Source organism: Salarias fasciatus, chromosome 2, assembly GCF_902148845.1.
Source record: "Salarias fasciatus chromosome 2, fSalaFa1.1, whole genome shotgun sequence".
Lineage (NCBI taxonomy): Eukaryota > Metazoa > Chordata > Actinopteri > Blenniiformes > Blenniidae > Salarias > Salarias fasciatus.
In genome coordinates this window covers 14,398,225-14,418,937 of record NC_043746.1, presented here as the reverse complement: position 1 = coordinate 14,418,937, position 20,713 = coordinate 14,398,225, and the positions used below count along the sequence as shown (strand labels likewise).

Genomic DNA, 20,713 nt, shown 5'->3' with positions numbered 1-20,713 from the left:
TCACCGTGTACTTTCCTACCGCTTCTCACTCACGCCTCATTGCAGGTATGGAGATATGAGACGGCTTATCGGCTTCGCTATACGTGACATCTGGTACAAGCTCGGTAAGAACGTGAAGGTTGAAGTGCTTCCACTACGATTGACTTGCTTCTCTTGAGTCGAGCAGCAAAAACTGTAATGTCTGAGAATGTTGTATCCATACATTGTAGCATCGATCGACTATTCCAACGCGATTTCGCATGGACGCGCATCAATACTGTATAACATGGCCGTGTTTCATTGAAATTCTCACAGTTGCCTGGTAGCCTGAGAGAGCTGCATGTACTAGAATGTAATGGTTTATTCTGCGGATAGGAAACAAAGTTCAAAGTCCTTATCACAGAAGGGAGAGAGCTTCTTGAGTTTAGTAGATAGAGACCCACAGAGGCGCCTTCGGGTGTGAGGAAGCTGTGCGAGCATTGGGTGACGGCGCAGATAAAATTTTGCTTTGACCTTCTTTTTTTTTGAATACACTCATGTGTCTGTGTGTTTCAGGCAGTCACAAGATCCGTTTCATTCCCGAGATGGTGGGCCCAATCCTGGAGATGACTTTAATTCCAGAGGAGGAGTTGCGACGGGCCACCATTCCCATTTTCTTTGACATGATCATCTGTGAGCATGCGCACTGTGGCAACTTCCACAAGGTACATGCGCCAAGGAGGCAAACGGGAACAGATGACTCAAGTTCAAGTACAGAAACGCATAACAAGATTCATATTTGTTCACAAGGCAAAACATCACAAGCTACTAGCTTTAAAAGAAATGCTGGCATCCTCCTGTTGGCTTCCTGTATTGATTTTCTGTGACACTGCACATAAAAGTAAAAGAGACACCTTAATTATGCTTGCATAATTGATTTCTTCCACTATCACTTTTCTCCTTTTGCCTCATCATCTCTCTTGTGCCTCCTCCTTTGCTTTCCACCCCCTCCTCCTTTTTTCCTTTGCAGTTTGAGAATGAAATTATTCTGAAGTTGGACCACGAGGTGGAAGGTGGAGGCGGAGACGAAAGATACATGCAGCTGCTGGAGACCATGTAGGCCTAAGTAGACTTAAGCAGATTTACGCACCACACAATGTGCCATGTAAATGCAACCAACGGAGAAGACTGCACGGCTTTCCTGCCGTTACCTTAATATGACAACACACACACACGCTGTCAGATACAAGCCAGTGGTGATAAACACTATGTAATTTAAAACCGTGCAAACAAGGTTACAGCTTCAAAAAAAAAACTAGGTGCTGCTCAATATTAAATCAAGTTTAGGCCTGAACACTAAAGTCGGTTTGGACACAGTCTCCACATCCCAGAACTATTACCCTAAATCAGAGGTTTGCAACCTGCAGCTCCTAGACCATCTTTAGTGGTTCCATTTCGCTTTAATATATTGTATTGGTATATATCTAAGTCAGGCTCTTTTCTCCCTAAAAATAGGTCTGATAAATGTTGTTCTATAATTTTTGAGTTCTGCATGACAAACGCTTGAGTCTCAGAAAGAAAAGAGGATGCAGACACCTCACTGAGCCAGTGAAACGTCAGGTGCACACAGTGACCTGCGATTTGGTGAGCGCACTGTTTCCCATAAAATGCTGCATCTCAGATGGAAGTGATGATGACGAGCGCTGTGGGAGGAGCCGGGGAACGTGAGAGCAATGATAGCAGGACGGAAACTATGCAAGGAGACTGCTGCGTATGGAACGTCTGACAAGATGTTTCCTCATTCCTCAGGAGTTACACTGCAGCTCACATGTCCACGCAGACTTACGCATGTCCGACCATATGGGCTTTTCCATTCAGTACTATCTAACAGCTGTTTAAGTTCATATTGTAAGTTTATTAAAAAAAAAAAAAAAACAACCTGAATATTTTCATGAAAATAGAATTCATCGACAGTGATGAAGCTTCTACTCAGAAAAACCTAGTAATTACATGCAACTAAGTTATTTTAGCAAAGAGTCTCTCACTTTACAGTTTGAAACATTTGAGTATTATTTATAAATGAATTAATTCATTTAATTCATTCATTCAATTTTATTCAACTACAATTTGCATTATATCCTACAATTCCTGTCCCGCATCCTGTATATTGTATTACAAATGATAATTGTATTTTTTGACGGTAATAATCTCTCATTAAATTTTGAAGCCAAAAATGAAGTTTAGTTTCATACGGGAAGATTCATATCGTATGTTATCTTTATTGGGAAGGTTTAACATTTTTTTCACCTCCAAAAAGATCGTGAGAGGAGGGGAAAAACTTGCGCTTTAGATGATGAGGATTGCACACCACGAACTCCAAATTCATTCGGTCAACACCCTGCCAGAGTCACATCAAGTTGAGCGGTTTGGTCTATCCACAGATGTTTTGGATGCATGCTCTCTCTTCAGAGCTACAGATTTATATCCGTCCAGCTATCTTCTGTACTGCTGTGTCCAGCTTGGGGTTTTGAGGGCTCTAGCCAATCCCTGGTACACCCTGGTCAGCAGTCCATCACATTTAATACTCATGGACAGTCAAACATTCACCTTCAGCCTGACTGGTAATTTAGAGTCCATTTAGGTTTAGCCTCAGGTATACCCAAGTCACACATTTTAAAACTATAACATAGCACATAAATGAAAAAAAAATACCATTCCATGACTCTGCTATTTCCTTGAAAAGATTTAGGAGTGTCGGTCCTAACAGCCACAGATTTGAACCTTTGACACCTGTCACCGGTCGCTCACTTAATACATTAAATCATCAGCAGAGCCACATTCAGACGTCTCCGATGATTAACTTATCTATGCCTGTCTGCCAGCCTGCTTGACTGTTCTGCCGAGAAACCCACGCTGAGGGCACAGGTGCAGCACTTTGTATCCTTGGTGAAGGGACTCCTCATCCGTCTCCTTGACTACCGCGCTGTGATGAGCGATGACAGCCGCAACAACCGCATGAGCTGCACCGTCAACCTCCTGGTGAGTCTGACCCTGCTTGACACGGGCAGTCAGCTGGCTCGGTTCCCTTTGTCCTGCGTCTTAACGTCTTTATGAGTGTCATGCCTTCCACGTGAACAGTGTTATCCCGCTCTCCAATAGATAATACTGCTCAGGATCATTTTGAAAGTTGACTCTTGGGTTTTTTTTCATGGTGGTGTGAGCTTTTTAAACATTTCTTTTTTTGTGTTTTCCATGTATTTGATGTTTTTTGATGTTAACTGAATGTTTGAGGAGTCCCTTCATGCTGCGAATCCGCCATGCGTCATCACAGATTTGCATTTATTGACATTAACCTTGTGATTCTCGCGCTGTACTTTGTAGCTGATTCATTGAACCTCACAACAAAGATTTGCTGATCTCAGACACGCTGGCTCTCACATCAATACACCCATTACTAATTGAAAGAGTATTGTCAGTGGAAAATTTGTTCCCCACAAATCTCACTGATGCCAAGGAATCCAGATAATTTTCTTTTTTCGGGGGGGGGGAGACAGATTTTTTGTTTTGTCTTTCGATTTAAAGTCATTCTACTCCTTTTTCACAATACATTTGTGTGCTGATTGATCTACTACAAAATATTAATCTCTGTGTCTGGTCACCGTCTCTTTGCAGCACATTGCATCAGCTCCTTTCTGTTCTTCGTCCTTTCTTGCAAATGATCTCATAATCAGATTCTCCCCCATAGTATTCTCAGGTTCAGTAATAGATCCCATCTCTTGTATGATCACCTTTTAAGCAGATGAAATCTTTCCTCTTCCAAAACGTGTCTTCTCCGTCTCTTTCTGTAATTTTCATTTTTAACGTACTTCAGAGATAGAAACATTTAGAGTCTTGTGCTCAAATCTTCTGACGTGTTATTTTCCTCCTGAAGGTTGCGGCTGCTGGCACGTGGTAGAGGTGTTTAGCCGGTAGCCTCTGGCAACTGCCCATTAGCTATTCTATTTCATTTGTTTGGCCAGCTGAAAAATCCTTTCTGCAGGCAAACAGGCACCGCTGCACCCTCCTATCCATGCTGCTCCGGGCTAAGTTCACCGAGGAATTACACACACAATCACACACATATTTTTCATGCTCCTTCATGCAGATGCACTCTGAAAGGAACACAAATATATTTTTACACATTGAGAAACACACTCAGCCAGATGTAACCTCTACTTTTTCTCATGTATCTTTGTGAGCCGTCAATCAATTTAATTTACACTTTTACATTTACATATTAGATTACTTTTTATTTTTTTATTTTTATTTTTTTACAGATGCCACTATGTCTGGTAAATTATTTAGTGTTTTAAAGATTTGTTGGCTGCTGTGAATAAAAGTAGCTGAACCTCTAAATTAGGGACATTCTACAGCAGAGATGTTGGATCATTAACTATAAATTGCTTCAGTGCAATCAATGATGAATGTTCCCCTTGTAATATCAAGCTAGCAGATTTAAACGTGCATCTCTTCCAAACTCACTGAAAATCAGTCTGTACAACTTTTCTGCAGTATTTTTTTTTTTTATTAAATTATTATGATCCCCCTCTTTGTAGCAACAGCCACATCTCACACTGCATGAAAGTGTGTGTGTGTGTGTGTGTGAGTTTGTTTTTCTTTGTGCATTTGTCACTTTATTTGAACCTGTTTTATTGTGCTGCTCGTGCTGGTGAGGGGTGTTTTGAGGTTACATAAGTTTGCTCTACTCTCTGTAGATGTCATTAAACTTCATTACTCTGGGAGATTGTGCAGTTCAACTAACAAATGCGCATGCATCCACTCCCGCACTCTTAACTTGGGCGAGCAATTAAAAGTACGCAACGTAACAGACACAAATGTTAAGCAGCAAACAGAATAACAAACTTGCAGCCACTGCAGCTCCTGAGAGCTACACTAACTCAACCTCTGCTTTTGTTTTTGCAGAACTTTTACAAAGACATCAATCGCGAAAGGATGTACATCAGGTAGTTCAATATTGAGTTTCACAAAATATGTGTAGATGATGTCTGTATGCGCGCATGCGCGTGTAGTGTGTGTGTGTGTATGTGTGTGTGTGTGTGTGTGTGTGTGGGGGGGGGGGGGGGGGGGGCTTCATAATCTGACAAGGGATTATACGAGTTCCACTGAATTAATGTCAAAATCCACAGGATCAGCCTTTGGTCTGACTGGAGGCTGTACAGAGAGGAGAGAGAGGCAGATGATGAGCACAAGGGAGGGCGAGGTGGAGAGACAGAGAGCGACAGGCTGTTAGTGAGAGAGCGCAGAGGAGAGCCGGGAATACAGATCCCCGTTGGATGTATGGCTTTTAGATGTATTAGTGCTCCATATGTATGAATGCCAGGCCCGCCAGGAGTTGATCAGCTGCCACTGTCCTCTTCTGGAGACCACGGTGGCGAGCAAGCTTCCGACGCTGGCCAAGATGGTTATGTAGGATTTTATTCTCCTGTTATATAACAAGTCCACAATAGTGGACAATAAAAGCAAAAACTAATTATGCCACAGCCCAGTGTGAGATTTATTAGAAATTTCATTTGCACATCGAACACATGTTCTAATAATATAATCGATAATTAGATGTTAATGCTCATTTCACTGCAGAATCTTGTCCCATCTTGCAACCTGATAATGATTGATAAAGCATCATCATCATCATCATCATTGCACATGTATTAAAATTCCCTTTGCGCTTCTGTTCACAATACGAACCAAAAGTATTATATTTGTGAAGAAACAGTTGTTCACGATGAGTCGAGCAGAATTCTGCATCATTAGAGTCAAATAACAGTGAAAAATGAGAAATATCTTTCACTGAAGTCTTCAAAATCCCTTGGTACACATTGTTGACTCCATTCTCAAATACAGACATTTAGAGACACAGCAAAGAAAAATTGCAACTGTATAATTTTTCCACCCAATACTTCTTAATAGTTTTTGTTTTTTTTATGCTGTTAATGCAACTTGACAATGCAATGCCAGATGGTTTTTGTGTGTATTTGACTTATTCTTTTTTTTTTTTTTTATCTTTATTGCTTGCTTTTATTGTGCAGAGGTTGAGTTAATTTGCCTCCAACATCACAGGGACCTGTGATGTGACTATCGCACACACATGAATTGCCATTGCGATGCTCAAACGATATATTGTGCAAACTAAATTTTTTTTTTTAATCCATTGTGATTTTTTTTTTTGTGATTTACAAGATCATCATTACATTTTCTGCAAATAGTCCATTGAAAGTATTTTTAGGTTGTGAAGTGACATTTGACCTTGTCACTGTTTAAAGTGGACAAGCTTATTTGGCTGTGGAACTGGGTCATTCTGCATGTCATGTCCATTTAAGGGGCAACGATTCAGACTGGCAGTTATTCGGCAGTCTTCACTGGAACTTCATACCAGCCAAACACATGAAAGGCAAAAGTGGATTGATTTACCATGAAAAAAAAAAGCCACAATCCTGAACAAAACCAACAATAGGTTTCTGACACCCAAAGAATGAAAAGCATCTTGCAATAAGTTTGTTTGACAGAAGCTACGCCGCCACCATTCCATGTAAAAAGAGGGAGGAAAGCAATGTGGGAAGGATAGAGAGAGGAACGAATGAGAGGAATAAACTACTGTGAGGGGTTGGTCACACAAACAAGTTCAGAAATTACATATATATAATCTGTTTGTGGATCCAGTAACAGAGATGGTCTGAGTTTTTTTTTTTTCAACATACTACAACTGGTCATATCCAGCAGGCAAACAATGTTCAAGCAGAAACTCATCCAAGCCAACAGAAAAAGAAACCAATAAATATATAAATAAATAAAAAAAGATAAGCTATAACAAAAAGAGAGTTGGTGCACATTTAGACAGAAAGAAACGAGCAACTGACCTGAGAGTGCGTTTAAACAGCGCAGGCAGACAGAGAATTGTTCATTTAAAAACATCCACAAGCCATCGCTCCCCTGCTTTGTCATCAATGCCTTAGCAACAAAGTCCAGCCTCCGGCCATGTGGCAACATGTTTTTTTTCTAGACAGAAGGAGATGGATACGACAAAAAGATGAAAACTGAAGGCAGTGGCAGTAAAGGGGAAATCTGGGTGTGAGTGTCCCATTTTCCTCATCAGGTTTTCAAAAGAAAAAAAAAACATTGAGCAGAAACATATGTCAAACCATTGAGACATATGCTAAACTGGCTGTGTGTGTGTGTGTGTTTTTTGTGTGTGTGTGTGTGTGTGTGTGTGTGTGTGTTTTGTGTGTGTGTGTGTGTGTGTGTGTGTGTGTGTGTGCCTGTATGTCTCCATGACCTTGCGTTTTGTGTATTTCAGAGCATACATGGTGTGTGTTTGAGAGGCAGACTGAGACAGTGTCACAGTCCAACACTGTGATTAATGCCTCATCCAGGCTGCCCAACAGTGGCACCTAGTGGATCGGTGTGTCGGCTGCTCATTAAATTGACTTGATTTGTTGGATTGTGACAGTGGTGTTTGCATCCGTGTGTGTTCAGGTACCTCCACAAACTGAGGGACCTTCACCTGGAGGGTGAAAACTACACAGAGGCTGCATACACACTGCTGCTCCACTCCCGTCTGCTCAAGGTAGAACGCAACAAGAACACACACGCATTCTGGGGACGATGCTTTGATTAACATCTCTTTTTGCATATTAATAACTTTGGCTATCCCGTATATGACGTTAACTGTGGCATAAAACTAGTGTGTTTTTCGTGGTTTTACCGTAAAGCTTTCTTAAAGTTACTGAAGCTTGTTTTCTTCTGACTGCAGCAACGCCCTCATGATGGATCCGTACTTTCCCCTTAACCTCACTGAGTGTCAAAACAAGTCACACACAAACAAACACATCGACATGCAGGCACTCAGATATAAAGACATATTTTGTCGTTTTATGCTTGACCTCACCGTCTTGCTCTTCCTAATCACTTGTCTGCCTGCTACAAATGAGGCAATTTTTTATGAGCTGATAAATGGTTGCCACGTCTGTGGCCTCCAAATGATGAAGTCCCAAGGTTGGTTTATGGCACGTCGTCGGCCACCGCAGCTGGATCACTATGGTGATTGATTCTGGGCACGTGCATGTGTGTGTGTGCATGTGTGTGACAGTTTGCGACCTCTTTTATCTTTTCATTTCTTTTATGGGACACTTAGAAGCCCACATAGAGGAGTGGGGGGGGGGTCTCCCTTTCCGTCTCTGTATCTCCTCCTCTGTCTCTCTGCTGTCATTAGTGTCTTTAACCTCCGTGTGTCCGTTGTGTCTTTCTTGTCATTCCTGTTTCACTTCATTGGAAGGAAACAGCTGTAACACACATGTCACCATGTTGATGAGTGTTCTCAGCCGATTACATTCTTTTTTAAAGTCACGATGCACTTTGAGATTGGTCAGTTTCTAAATTAGTGTCGGTGTAAAGTCTGCACCGAAGGATGAACTACTGTCTTGTGTACACAATAAACTGCTGCTGTGTTTCCACGTGCTCTCTTTTGAACTAATATTGATTTATTATGACCACTCCAAGCTCAAAATGTGTTCTCTCCTCTTTTTTCATAGTGGTGATGAATGGGATGGCAGAAATCAGAGTTTATATCAGGAATATGCTTTTGCACCTCCCTTTATAAATATCTCTCTCGCTCCTTTTCTCCTGTGCGTTGCTGACTTTTGTCTCAGTGGTCGGATGAGATGTGCAGCCCCCAGTTTGAGTTTGTCGGCTCCCAAACTCAGAGGCAGCTCAAGGAAACCCTCTACGACACCATCATTGACTACTTTGACAAGGGCAAGGTTTGTATTGTTTCAGGGTCTCATGACTCACTTAAATTATTCACTCTTAACCTCTTAACTGTGTCTTTTCAGACCAATGCAATAATGTAACCAATGTCAGAGCTGAACAGCGCCCTGAAATCACAAAGCGCGGTCTGTGGGAAGACCGTGACACTGTTCATTATTAGAAACATATTGAACTTTCTGTTACAGCAGCTAAAGACGCTGCGGTACTTTTATGATTTAAAAAAAATAAAGTCACTTTCAGATGTCACACCTTTGGCCTCTTTTACAGATGAGACAATGTTGCAATCATGCAGTCATAGCCTCTGTGGAACTCGCTGGCGTCGCATTCATTCTGTATTCTACCAGAGTACCCCATGTTCTTTGAAGCAGGGATATAGAGACTCTACCGAGACCTGAAAACGTAGACTTCATGAAATGAAATCCCAGTGCGACAGATGCTTCTTGTTTATTAGCAGATGGTGTAATGAAGGACACTTGTCTTTTTTTGTGCGTGTGTGTGTGTGTGTGTTTAGATGTGGGAGGAGGCCATCACTCTGTGTAAGGAACTTGCCGAGCAGTATGAAAATGAGATCTTTGACTACGAGCTGCTCAGCAAAAGACTGGTAAAACACTACAACCCCCAATCTTCCTGTATTCTGCACAACAATCATGATCACGCATTGTTGCTGTTTCTCTTTCCCTCAGCCCCCGCTGCTGAATTCCCTTCAGAGACGTTTTAGATATTTCCTGGATTTAAGGGGACTTCTCAAGAAGAGAAGAAAAGCCATTTCGACATGTTTCTGATAGCAGTTATCTTTAAGCTCAGTTCCTTCTGAATTGTTGTAAAAACAGAAATAGTTTTATTTCTCTTCAGTTGAAAAAAAAAATAATCAAAGTTTAGCTTTTTGTTGAAATGTATGAAAAAAGTAAATAAATCTTAAGAAAATGGACTGCCTCTCAGTCTAATACCTTTATCTACAGACAGTCTTACCGAAGATGTAACATCCCTCCCTCTGTGTTTAAATCCAACTTGACACTTGAGAAATCCTGTAATCGATCATTTTTCTGGAGCACTCTGCTGTGTGATTCTGTAATCACGACCATATGACCCAAAAAGGAGATGTCTTATTGTCTGTCCACAAACACCTCAACCCCCAGCTAACCCTTCGCTCTTCAACTTCCAGTCACTCTTTAGCTCCTTTTATCTCTTGTTTCAACACAGCAGCAGAAGTAAATCCTCCCTTAGCCAGCCCCCGACTCGTGTTTTAACACCACCGACTCCGTTTCCCCTTCACTCAGGTCTTCATTCCCCCCCCCCACCCCCCCCCCCCCCCCACCCCCCCCACCCCTCCCCAAACAGAATTACTCTTTTCCAACAATGGATAAAATCCCTCTTGCACTATATCTCTCACTTCTCTCGTATGACTGCAGCGATGGCTCTCTGAGCTAATACTGAATTTATGTGGTTATATAAATGACGGACAATGCCCTTGGATGGTGTGCACTTTTTTTTTTTTCTACATCTATCACCCTAACAGGGGCGGTATTTTGCTGAGGGTGGCTTTGTCATTGGCGTGAGCTGATAAAACTGCCCCAGCTGCACATCTAAAACGCTGCCCTGCACACATGCCCTGTTTCTCTCTCCTCGCCTCTCTGCAGGAAAAACAAGCCAAGTTCTACGAGAATATTATGAAGATCCTGAGGCCCAAGCCAGACTACTTCGCAGTGGGCTACTACGGACAGGGCTACCCACCATTCCTCAGGGTTTGTATCAGTGTGACTGTTCACTGATGGTGCAAAAAACTCACCGCTGAAATGATCATGTTAACTTCTGAAACTTCACGAACTTCTTCAAAACTGCAGCAGTGGACACGTTTTTAAATGCACACAGAAGATATCTAACAGAATGGGCAAAAATGGCTCTCTGGGAACGCTATGGATCTGTGGATTTCAGCAAACTGCAGAAAAAAAAATTGCATTGTTTATTGCTGCTGTATTCATTAGATGTACTGTTCTGCTGTGGTAAGGAGTATGACAAATCCAGTGAAACTGTGAAAACAGACTACCTAGAAGCACATGTATTTGCCTTTAAGAAAAAAAAATGCAATGGATTCCTGGATGGGCCGTCTGACTAAAGGGGGTCCGAACAAACTGAGAATATTCCTAGGACAATTGAAAGTTGGCTCTGAAGATTTTCATTAGCTTTATTAACGCCAGTTAATTTCCCCTGACTACAGAACAAGGTGTTTATTCACCGGGGGAAAGAGTACGAGCGCAGAGAGGACTTCCAGAACCAGCTGATGAGCCAGTTCCCCAGCTCTGTGCGCCTCAACATCACCACCATGCCAGGAGATGAGATCAAAAACTCCCCTCTTCAGTGTATCCTTAGGGTGGACACACACTCTCACACACACATATAGACAAATATCATTTAATTTAAAGTCTAAAGTGGAAATCAGAACATTTACGAGTAAGACTTGCTTGCATGTCTTTGCAGGTTCGCTAATGCACAACCTGAACTGTTGATTATTAGGAAGGTTGCTGGTTTGGACCGGTAATGGATTTCAGCAGGGGAAGTGAAGACCATCACTTTCCCCCGGCCTACTGTGGGCCATCGAATCCATGTATCGATCTACTATAACTCTTTTAAGCAACTCAAGGTTGCAGGGCAGTGCAGCTGATCTAAGCTCGCTTTGGGTACAGACGGTGTCCACCATCAAGGGGTCATCAATAAATCCTTCGTACCAATTACCGCATTTAGCAAACGAAGGAATTTCTCCTTTTTTTTAGTCTGTCATCAAAGAAATGTATTTATTAGTCATTACAGTTGACCATAGGGTTTCTGTAATGCCATGCTTTGTGGTCAAAAGAAGGCAGGTAAGTATTCAAGCTGCTGAAGGTAAAGGTCCACTGTTTTATTTTTTTTTTAACTTCTAGAAACATTTTAAAACCTAACTCAATAGAATACTTCTGTGCATCATTGTTTCATTCTGTGAGCTTTAGCCCAAATCTCAGCTTGACATTGGTTTTATTCAGTTTCACCTGTTTATTAAATCTCAGCAGTGAAGGTCGGACCCATCCATCACATATCACTCAGTGTATTCCTACACAAAGATATTAGGATTCTGTCTGTCATGTTCTGACGGTTGTTTCCTGAACGATTCGAACCAGATATCCAGTGTTTCACAGTGCAGCCTGTCCTGGAGATCCCGCCTCGCTTGAAGAACAAACCCGTCCCTGACCAGATCATCAAGTCAGTGTTGTTCATCTCTTGAAATTTTCATCATCTGAAATGAAATTGTCTGCAAAATGAAAAGCTAACAACTTAGCTTTTCCTTTAGCACCTCTGATTATGTACATTGTCAACATTTGCCTTCCCTGTTAATGAGTTCTCCTCTTTATTTTACTAAAATTCTACACCCACCCTGACTCGCAATGAAGCTTCTACAAGTCCAACTACGTCCAGCGATTCCACTACTCAAGACCTGTGAGAAAGGGACCCGTGGACCCCAACAATGAGTTTGCTGTGAGTTACTTTTTTGAAATGGAAAGATTTATGACCGCAGGGACTATGAAACCTTGCAGAAGCTATTTGGTGCTTGCATTGTTATGAGTCTGAAAAGTGCACTTTCCCCGCAAGATGAAAGAAAAAAAAAAAAACACCTTACTCCGTACCCTGCCTACAGTAAAATTACATGATAAAATGTTTTCGGGGTTTGAAATGAGCAGTTATGATTCAGCATCAGATGCAGGTAATGCAGTGACGAATGATTCGATTAGATTAGATCAGATTTTCACCAAGTGTTGGGTAAGAGTCCAGGTTTTAATGCAAGAAGGGATTTGGGGGTTTTAAGTATTCAGAAGTGGCTGAGATTCATCCAAGAGCTGCACCGCCTCTCATTTTCTTCAGTCAATGTGGATCGAGCGCACAACCTTCACCACCGTGTACAAGCTGCCCGGGATCCTCCGCTGGTTTGAGGCTACTGACATGAAACATGTAAGTCTGTTGGGGATGTTTTTACTCCGTGTCTACCTTTCATGTTTTCTGGAAGATACTGTCTCTAGTGAAGCTTGAGACAGTATCTAATAACTCCCCGCCACTCAATAAATCGCTATTTTCATCGTTCTTTTTGTTTTTCGTTGCATACTGTGAAATTGAAAAAGTAACCGAGTCACAGATGAAAAGTTTACCACTCGTGCAGTACTCATTTCTGATTGTGTCACATTCAATTTCTTCTAACTGTAATATCATGCTTAACAACCACAAAACAAATAGGTTGAGTGTCATTGGGTGTTTTGACTGCGAGCGTGTTGTCTCAATATCTTCAATATAGTCTAAATTCTCCAATTAACGTCCATCGAAACCATTTTGATTCACAATAATGGTGTTCACAAGTTACAAATTGCAACAGATAACAATAAATCTTCAAACGAAAATAAAAATGTACTTTGTGCTTGAGTTAAAATAATATAATAATCAGTGACTAAAATTCCCCAAAAATACAAATACACCTAAGTATACTGCAATTGCAATAGTTAACTAAATGTTTCCTGTTCTTTGACATGTATCTTGCTCTCTTTCTAATAATCTTCCCACCTCTCCAGACCACCTTGTCCCCCTTGGAGAACGCCATTGAGACAATGGAGTCAACCAATGAGAAGATTCGGACCATGATCAACCAGTACCAGGCTGACTGGAGTCTTCCCATCAACCCCCTGTCCATGCTGCTCAATGGCATTGTGGATCCAGCTGTGATGGGAGGCTTTGCCAAGTATGAAAAGGTACATTTTGTGAAACAGAAATAAATATAAACGAATGCCAAGTGAAAAATAAACCCACTCACTGATTTAGCCTCGACGATTATAACACACATTCTTCCACACCTTTGAATAAAGCCGACACAAATTTGAAAGATGAAATTAAGGTTTTTTTTTTGTCAGGACTTTGAGCAGTGCTCCCTCATATGATCCCTGCAGGCTTGATCCTTATGTTAATTGTTAGAGACTGAATTCTGCAAGAACCATGATAGTATTTGGCAGAGCAAGTGGATCATGCTGGATTTTCATTCAGTCGAATGCAAGACCCTTAATAGATTCATCAGAAACTCTGTAGCTAACTTGTCCATCTTCGTTACATGATGGAATTGATCAGTGGTCTGAATCTGATGGTCTCTGTTCATAATATAAACCTGCACTTCAGTATGATCACTTTATCGGGCTTTGGTGCAAGTCTGATCCATCAGTCTGAAAGAATTAAAAAACACTGGCTCAAAAAAAGTGTAGCTTCATTGTTCTACCTTCTAAATCAAATTCGAAATGATGAAACAGTCTGTAGTTTCAGTCGATGCAATTTCAGTCAGCATTAATCCATCTTAGTAAGATTTAATTCATCATTTTGAAGCATGGGGCATGTATTTACGTTCAGCTCTCTGTATTTTTGTAAGACTCCAAAACTCTTAAGAGTGAGAATTCAGACCTAAAAACCATTTATTTATCAAGGACATTTTCACTGTTGAATAATTTTAATAGTAAAAATTTAACTGTGGATAATGACTATTCTGTCATATCATGAAATAAATATCACAGCTAAGACTTATTTCTTCTGGCTTCCATGTTAACTGAGGCAAATAGATATTTCATCTTTGAGGTGGTAAATCTTTGTCCTTGAGCAAAACTTTAAAATCTTGTCTGAGCATAAGAGATGGCGTCTCAGCAAGATTCAGCTTCGTGATAGATTGACTTTAATCAATTTTCTATCAAAAATCATCTCCTGTGGGTTTGAAAATGATCAAGGTGAGCTTCAGTATTCCAGGCGACCTCAAATTATTATTTTGAGCGTGGTCTATTCATTATTTTGAAATATATTAATGTTCCCTGTTAAACAATGTTCGGTTTTGTAACGTCCTCTGCAATGTAATATCAGCGTGCTATGATAGCGTGAAGGTGTGTGTGGAAAACCCAGTTGATAATTTACAAAGTACCCGCTCCCTTGAACTGTGTAGCCCTTTGCTTTCTATGAGCGTTGAATATTTCCTCTTTATTTCCAGGCTTTCTTTACTGAAGAGTACACTCAGCAGCACCCAGAGGACAGAGACAAACTGCTGTGGCTCAAAGACCTCATCGCATGGCAGGTACCAAACACACATTTTCATTTAACACCTACGCTCGTCATACGGCCGCGTCGCTTTCATGTGAACTGTTCTTTTGACACCGTGACATTTGTATTTATAGACCCCATTACTGGGTGGAGGAATTTTCCTCCATGGCAAGAGAGTGACGGACGACCTGCGTCCTTTCCATGACCGCATGGAGGAGTGTTTCAAGCAGCTGAAGAAGAAAGTGGAGAAAGAGTACGGAGTGAGAGAGTTGGTAAGAAATGGCAGAGCGGCAGAAAAAAGACATGAAATGCTGAGCAGGGTCATTATTCTGTTTAAACCAAAATGCCTTTTTTTTGCATTGCTGCTCAGATATACAGCGATGAAGCTTCACTAATTAAGTTTGAAATCAGCTGACCTCGGCAAATTCACCGTTAAAAATGAATCCTCCAAAGTGGTGATGGGGTTAAGGTTAGGTTAAACCAGAGCAGAGAGTTATTAACTTCTGAATTTGTTCTGCACTTCACAAACTAATGGAGGGTGAAAAAAAACACTATTTTCTGACTTTCTCTTTTACTGTCACCACCACACGAGAAGTGACAGAGTGAACAAGTGAAATGAATCAGTGTCATCTACATGCTGTTCAAATTTCTGTTTATCTCTGCAGCCAGACTTGGATGAAAGGAAGTCCACTCGTCCTCGTTCCATGCTGCACTCCTTCCGTCAGTCCATCATCTCAACCTCCTCCCTGCAGGGATCTGAATGCATGACTCCCACCAAGCTGCATCCTGACAGGTAGCATTCAAGTGACCTTCACTACTGACCTGAGGGTTTGTCAGTGCTGGAAGAATGAGCCTGCTTTTTTTTTTTTTCTTTCCCAGCAAGCAGCACTGATATGAAGCTGCAATGAAAATATCTTCAGGATACCCGTAAAAAGTTGCTTTACACTCTTCCCACTTTCCTCTCTAGGGAGCTCCCGCCAGAATCCCCAACCTCCTGGACCTCCAGTCTGCAGCGCTCCAGCGGCAGCGTCAGTGCCAGTGTGGTGGAGGAGGGCGTGGTGACCGTGGGAGACACAGAGGTCAAACTGAGGAAGAGTAAAAAGAAGAAGAAGAGGAGCAGCATGATCTTCATCACAGAAGAAAGAGACCGGACAAACACTCTGGACTGCAAACGGGTGAGCGGCAGACAATTAGAAGAACGAGGAAAAGAACGCTGACGGGACTGTATGGTCATATGCAAAATGAGGTTAAGTGATGAAGAGTTTTATGTGATCTTTGTCTCCCTCTAGCTGTCAAAGAAACAGGAGTTCCGCAGTGACACCAACTTGTCTGAGCCAAATGAAGGAAATGTGCCGCTGACCAATGCCAACTCCAGATCTCTGCCTGCAATCACAGGTGACACACACACACACACACACAACAAAGTCAAGATAAAAGTTCAGAACCTCTGAAAAAGAACCGGATGTTCTTTTTGTTTTTTTTGTCATATTCCAAAAAAAGCTGACTATCAGAAAAGAGCAAGGTCATGTCTTTATGTGTGTCTGTTTGTGTGTGTGTTTCTGAAAAACAGCAGCAAAAACTACAATAATAACTAAACCTTCACATATTGAGTCATTAATGTTATAATATTGTAATTTTTTTTCCTGCATCATGCAGCAGTTTCATCCAGTTTACATTTTCTACTTTTACTTACATGACCCTCCAGTTTCATCTGACCACATTCCACTGACGCTTCACTGGCGGTCTGCCATGACTGGACAAGCTGAGCCAGCACTCACTGTGGTGTTAATACACTCCGTCTGATTAGCACAGCTTGAATACAAGCTGCACTTCCTGAGCAAACACACATCTCTGCCAGTGTTCCCAGAGCTCACGGCTCATCAGCAAAACAGCTGCAAAGCTGCAATTACTCACCCAAAAAAACTGTCTGGTTTCAGGAAGAGGACCATGTTGTTTGTTGTAATCAGTGTGACGCCTACACTGAATCCTCTTGTTGTTGTCGTCGTCCGTAGGTTTGTCCTTAGCGGTAGTTGGAGGTCTGGAGGAAGTGGAGTCCTCCAGAGCCAGAAGAGACAGCAAGAGCATGTCTGTCTGTGTGACCTCTGACAGAACGGCGGACAGACGCTCCAAAGGCGTCATCAACCTGCTCTTCAAGTCCAAGGTAGAGAAAGAGTTATGTTCAGTACACACATACACACACACATACACACACACACTCATAAACAGGTACTACATCATTTTGGAGGATGACATTAATGCTCGTCTTACACTCATAATGTCTGAGCGAAGCTACAGGCAGGACGTGATTATCTCAAAAGCAGAAGATAAAGGCATCTAAAAGCACCTCTGAGGTTCTCTAATTACCGCTTAAATCTGTAATCTTCATGGTGCGCGCATTTTACACTGAGCTCAGGTCTGAATTTATTAGCAGATGTAAGCAGTATCAGCATTTTTACTTGTGACTGAGAGCGCAACATTTTTTTTTTTTTTACAAAGATTTCAAAGCTTTTGTCCTACTAGCAGAGAGAGCACTGCAGATTTATCACATTACTATTATTTAGATCATTCTGAGCAGTGTGAACTTATGAAAATGTGCATTTTAAGAGTCAGCAGTTTGTTGACTATTTTCATCATTGTAATTGTTACTGTCTACATCTTTTCACTCTCATGGGGCTCTTGCTGTTTTAAATCTTTTGTGCAAATGCAAAGCTGCTGTGCTGATTGATTTTCACCACGTGGGATGAATAAAGTCTCACATTATGTTGCTGTGTAATTTATTATTTAATCTACATCTTCAAGTATCAATTATTTGTGTCTGTTTCAACAGGGCTCCAGATCTGAGGATGTCAAACCGGGTGATTCAGCCAAAGACCACTTCTAAGATCCTTCATTTAATTTCTAATCCCTTCAACGTGCTTTACATTTGTTTTGCTAAAGGATCGAAACCTGCTGCCAGAAACCAAAATTATGCAGCCCATCACTCACTGAGCTGGCCTGTCAGTCTCCACTCCTGTTGCTTTAATATAATTGATTTCACCTATCAATAAAGGCTATTTTTGTTGAGTGACCTTTTTTCCTGGTGATTTAAATGATTCCCACTGAAGCTAAATGCCACCTTACAGCTTTTCAATCAATTCCGCTTCTACAAGAATGAGCAAATACAAACCACTGTAGTGACCCGCTTGATTGAAAAGCTTGTTATCATGCGGTTTTTCAGCATTGCTGTGAGACGATGATGAGAGAAAAATAATCTGATTAAGCTCAAATGGTTACTGTGTCCTCCCAAAAGACTTTAAACTTAGACCCACCGCCAAAACGCTTTGGCTTTGATACAAAAAGCAAAAAAAAAGACTAATAAATTCAGGGTCAACAGTGGGGCTGTTTGTACAAGCGCAGCATCAGAGCTGTGTGTACACACACTTCATTGGGTTTTGTGTTTTTTCCATTGAAGTTTGTGAGTGTGCATTATTCTATTTCATTGGTGCCTGAAAACTGAGCACCTTGTTAAACCAAAAATGAAGCACCACACACTCCCATGTTTTGAGGTTAAGATGTTTTTTCTTTCCTTCCTTTTTTTTTGACCATGCAAACACCCAGCTTCGCTCTCCTCTATTAAGTTAAGGCAATGTTCTGCAACTCTTGCCTCTTCAGCCACATGTGAGTCTTTAGCCTCTCCACAGCCTCCAGGAAGTAACCTTTAAATAAACATATTACGGTACTTTTTTTATGTTGCTGCACAGACATTTTTTCAGACACCATTATCTTGCTGCTCATCTCGAAAAACATGACTTGAACTGGTGTAAGATAAAATGGCTAAAACAAGCTGAAACATCTTAAAAATGATTAAGATGACAAGTACAACTAAGACGGCCTAAAACTGTAAAAAGAAAAATTCAAACTGATTGAGAAGGTAAAGCTGCCTAAAAAGCTAAAATGTCTTTAGTAGCTGAAATAGTTAAAATGCCAAAAAATTATAAAATGGCTTAAAACTGTTAAAAATTACTAAAGTAAAAATAATTTGGCAAACAAATTAAACAAAAAATCCTTAAATCGATAGGATTTGAAAGAGGAGTTGTACATTTTATAAATGCAGCACAAGATACAGTTTTGTTAACAACAGCAAAACTTAACACAACTTTATGGACTTTTACCATCAGATTGACTGCGAAAAATGTTTTGCGGCTCCACAGAAGGAGTGGGTAAAACCAGCTCTTTTGGTCCTTAACGTTGCAGTCCTGTGAAATCATTGTGAAGTCATGATTGCTCTGACTGTAAGTCTGCAAGCAGTGAACGTAAACCAAACCAATTTCAATTCAAGGGACACAAACATAATGTGTCTGTGCTGTAGTCCGTCTAGAGCTCGATCAATATTGGTTCTCCCTAAAGCTTGAATGTGCTGTTATATCAGATTTGTTTGACCTATTAAACAGCACGATGTGTTTGGTCTCAAGTGCTCATTGATGATGTTGGATTGCTCTTGACAAGAATCGAATATATTTGCAACTTGATACAATTCAAAACAGCATGAAGATACCGGAATGTCACTGTGCCTCTGGCTGCACTATAAAATGTAACAAAAATACAAAAACATCAGGCCATCACTATACATGTTGAGCAATTTATAAAATAATCATGGTTGATAGAGGCGGGGAGGCCGCTGCTCCGATGCCTCGAGCCTGCCTGCTAAATTGAGTTCATAGACTCCTGGCTGCAGCTCCATGACGCCATCCCACCAAGCCACAGGGGAAGAATAGCTCTTTACAGCCTGCTGGAGAGGTGGCATGATGCCATAGAGTACACATTGCAACTACAGAAACTGCAACTCCAGCTGTAAGGTAATTTTCAGCATTAGAGACCACTGTGTGATTTGTATTCTGTGCAGCAGTTGCTGCTCCAAAAGAATTTGTCCTCTGAGTGCGAGGGAGCGTAAATAATGAAAGAACAGCCGAGGATAAACCGTGTTTGTAAGAATGGTGTCTGTACAACATCCTGGCTCTGAGGTATTGTGATGGGCCGGGGGACAAACATGTCTGCTGGGATAGACTCCAGCTCCCCGAGACCATAGTTTAGATATAACGGCTATTGAAAATGGTCGGGTGAGTAGATGGACAGAGTAAAAAAAAAAAAAAAAAAAATAGAATAACAAGCTCTTTGGGTGGCAGGCAGAATTTCCCTTGAAGTCAAAGGAACACTGCAGCGTTCAGACCTATTTTGGACCCTTAGTTTTTGTTTTCGTTCTTGTGAGCAGGCGGGATATTAGCTTAAGTCTCACTTTCTTAATTGATTTAGTGATTTCTTACAATTGCTACAAAAATCCAACAGGCTTTAATGAAAATAAATTAACAGCCCATGTAGTTAAATAGGAAGAAAATGGCTCCCCTGTGCCGCAATAGTTAAAGGTCATTATGTTAAACATATATTTAAAAATAAGGCAGTTTTAATGGTTTGTAGAGGTGAGTGAATATATCACTCTTGCCCCACTGCTGGTCTTAATATCCTCATTCTTTCCTGCGTCTTCACGTTGAGTGTGCACGTACTCCGAAGGTGATTAAGACCAGCTGAGACATTTCTCCCCTCCCTCGTTAATACAGCCATTATTTAATGCCACACTGACCACCACATTTCTCCACAGCCAATTTAAAGTCGCAGGCCGTTTAAGTGAAATCCGTGCGAAGACTTCATACCTCAACGCTTCAGTCTGGAGTGCAGATTTTCTCACTAAACTGTTTTATCTGTATTTATGAAATAACGGTGTCGCGGGGGGCGGCATGAGCTGATCCAAGCTGATGAATGGCAAGAGCACAGTGCATGTTCGACAGACAGGTGTATTAGATAGATAACTAGTCCAGAGAGAGGCTGA

General features: G+C 41.2%; 1 protein-coding gene across 1 annotated transcript in view; it reads left to right on the top strand.

Moving 5' to 3' along the window:
- The window catches only part of dock2 (dedicator of cytokinesis 2), a 101,413-nt gene extending 83,180 nt beyond the window's left edge, over nt 1-18,233 (top strand). The window contains exons 31-51 of the mRNA XM_030105629.1: nt 46-104; nt 535-683; nt 989-1,074; nt 2,841-2,997; nt 4,921-4,961; nt 7,489-7,579; nt 8,661-8,771; nt 9,290-9,379; nt 10,416-10,520; nt 10,994-11,135; nt 11,928-12,009; nt 12,198-12,282; nt 12,667-12,753; nt 13,362-13,538; nt 14,804-14,887; nt 14,988-15,125; nt 15,519-15,646; nt 15,821-16,028; nt 16,143-16,248; nt 16,866-17,014; nt 17,681-18,233. Coding sequence (XP_029961489.1) covers nt 46-104; nt 535-683; nt 989-1,074; nt 2,841-2,997; nt 4,921-4,961; nt 7,489-7,579; nt 8,661-8,771; nt 9,290-9,379; nt 10,416-10,520; nt 10,994-11,135; nt 11,928-12,009; nt 12,198-12,282; nt 12,667-12,753; nt 13,362-13,538; nt 14,804-14,887; nt 14,988-15,125; nt 15,519-15,646; nt 15,821-16,028; nt 16,143-16,248; nt 16,866-17,014; nt 17,681-17,734 — 2,329 coding nt within the window. The 3' untranslated portion in view covers nt 17,735-18,233. The remainder of the gene's footprint in view (nt 1-45; nt 105-534; nt 684-988; nt 1,075-2,840; nt 2,998-4,920; nt 4,962-7,488; nt 7,580-8,660; nt 8,772-9,289; nt 9,380-10,415; nt 10,521-10,993; nt 11,136-11,927; nt 12,010-12,197; nt 12,283-12,666; nt 12,754-13,361; nt 13,539-14,803; nt 14,888-14,987; nt 15,126-15,518; nt 15,647-15,820; nt 16,029-16,142; nt 16,249-16,865; nt 17,015-17,680) is intronic.
- Nucleotides 18,234-20,713: the final 2,480 nt, after the last annotated feature.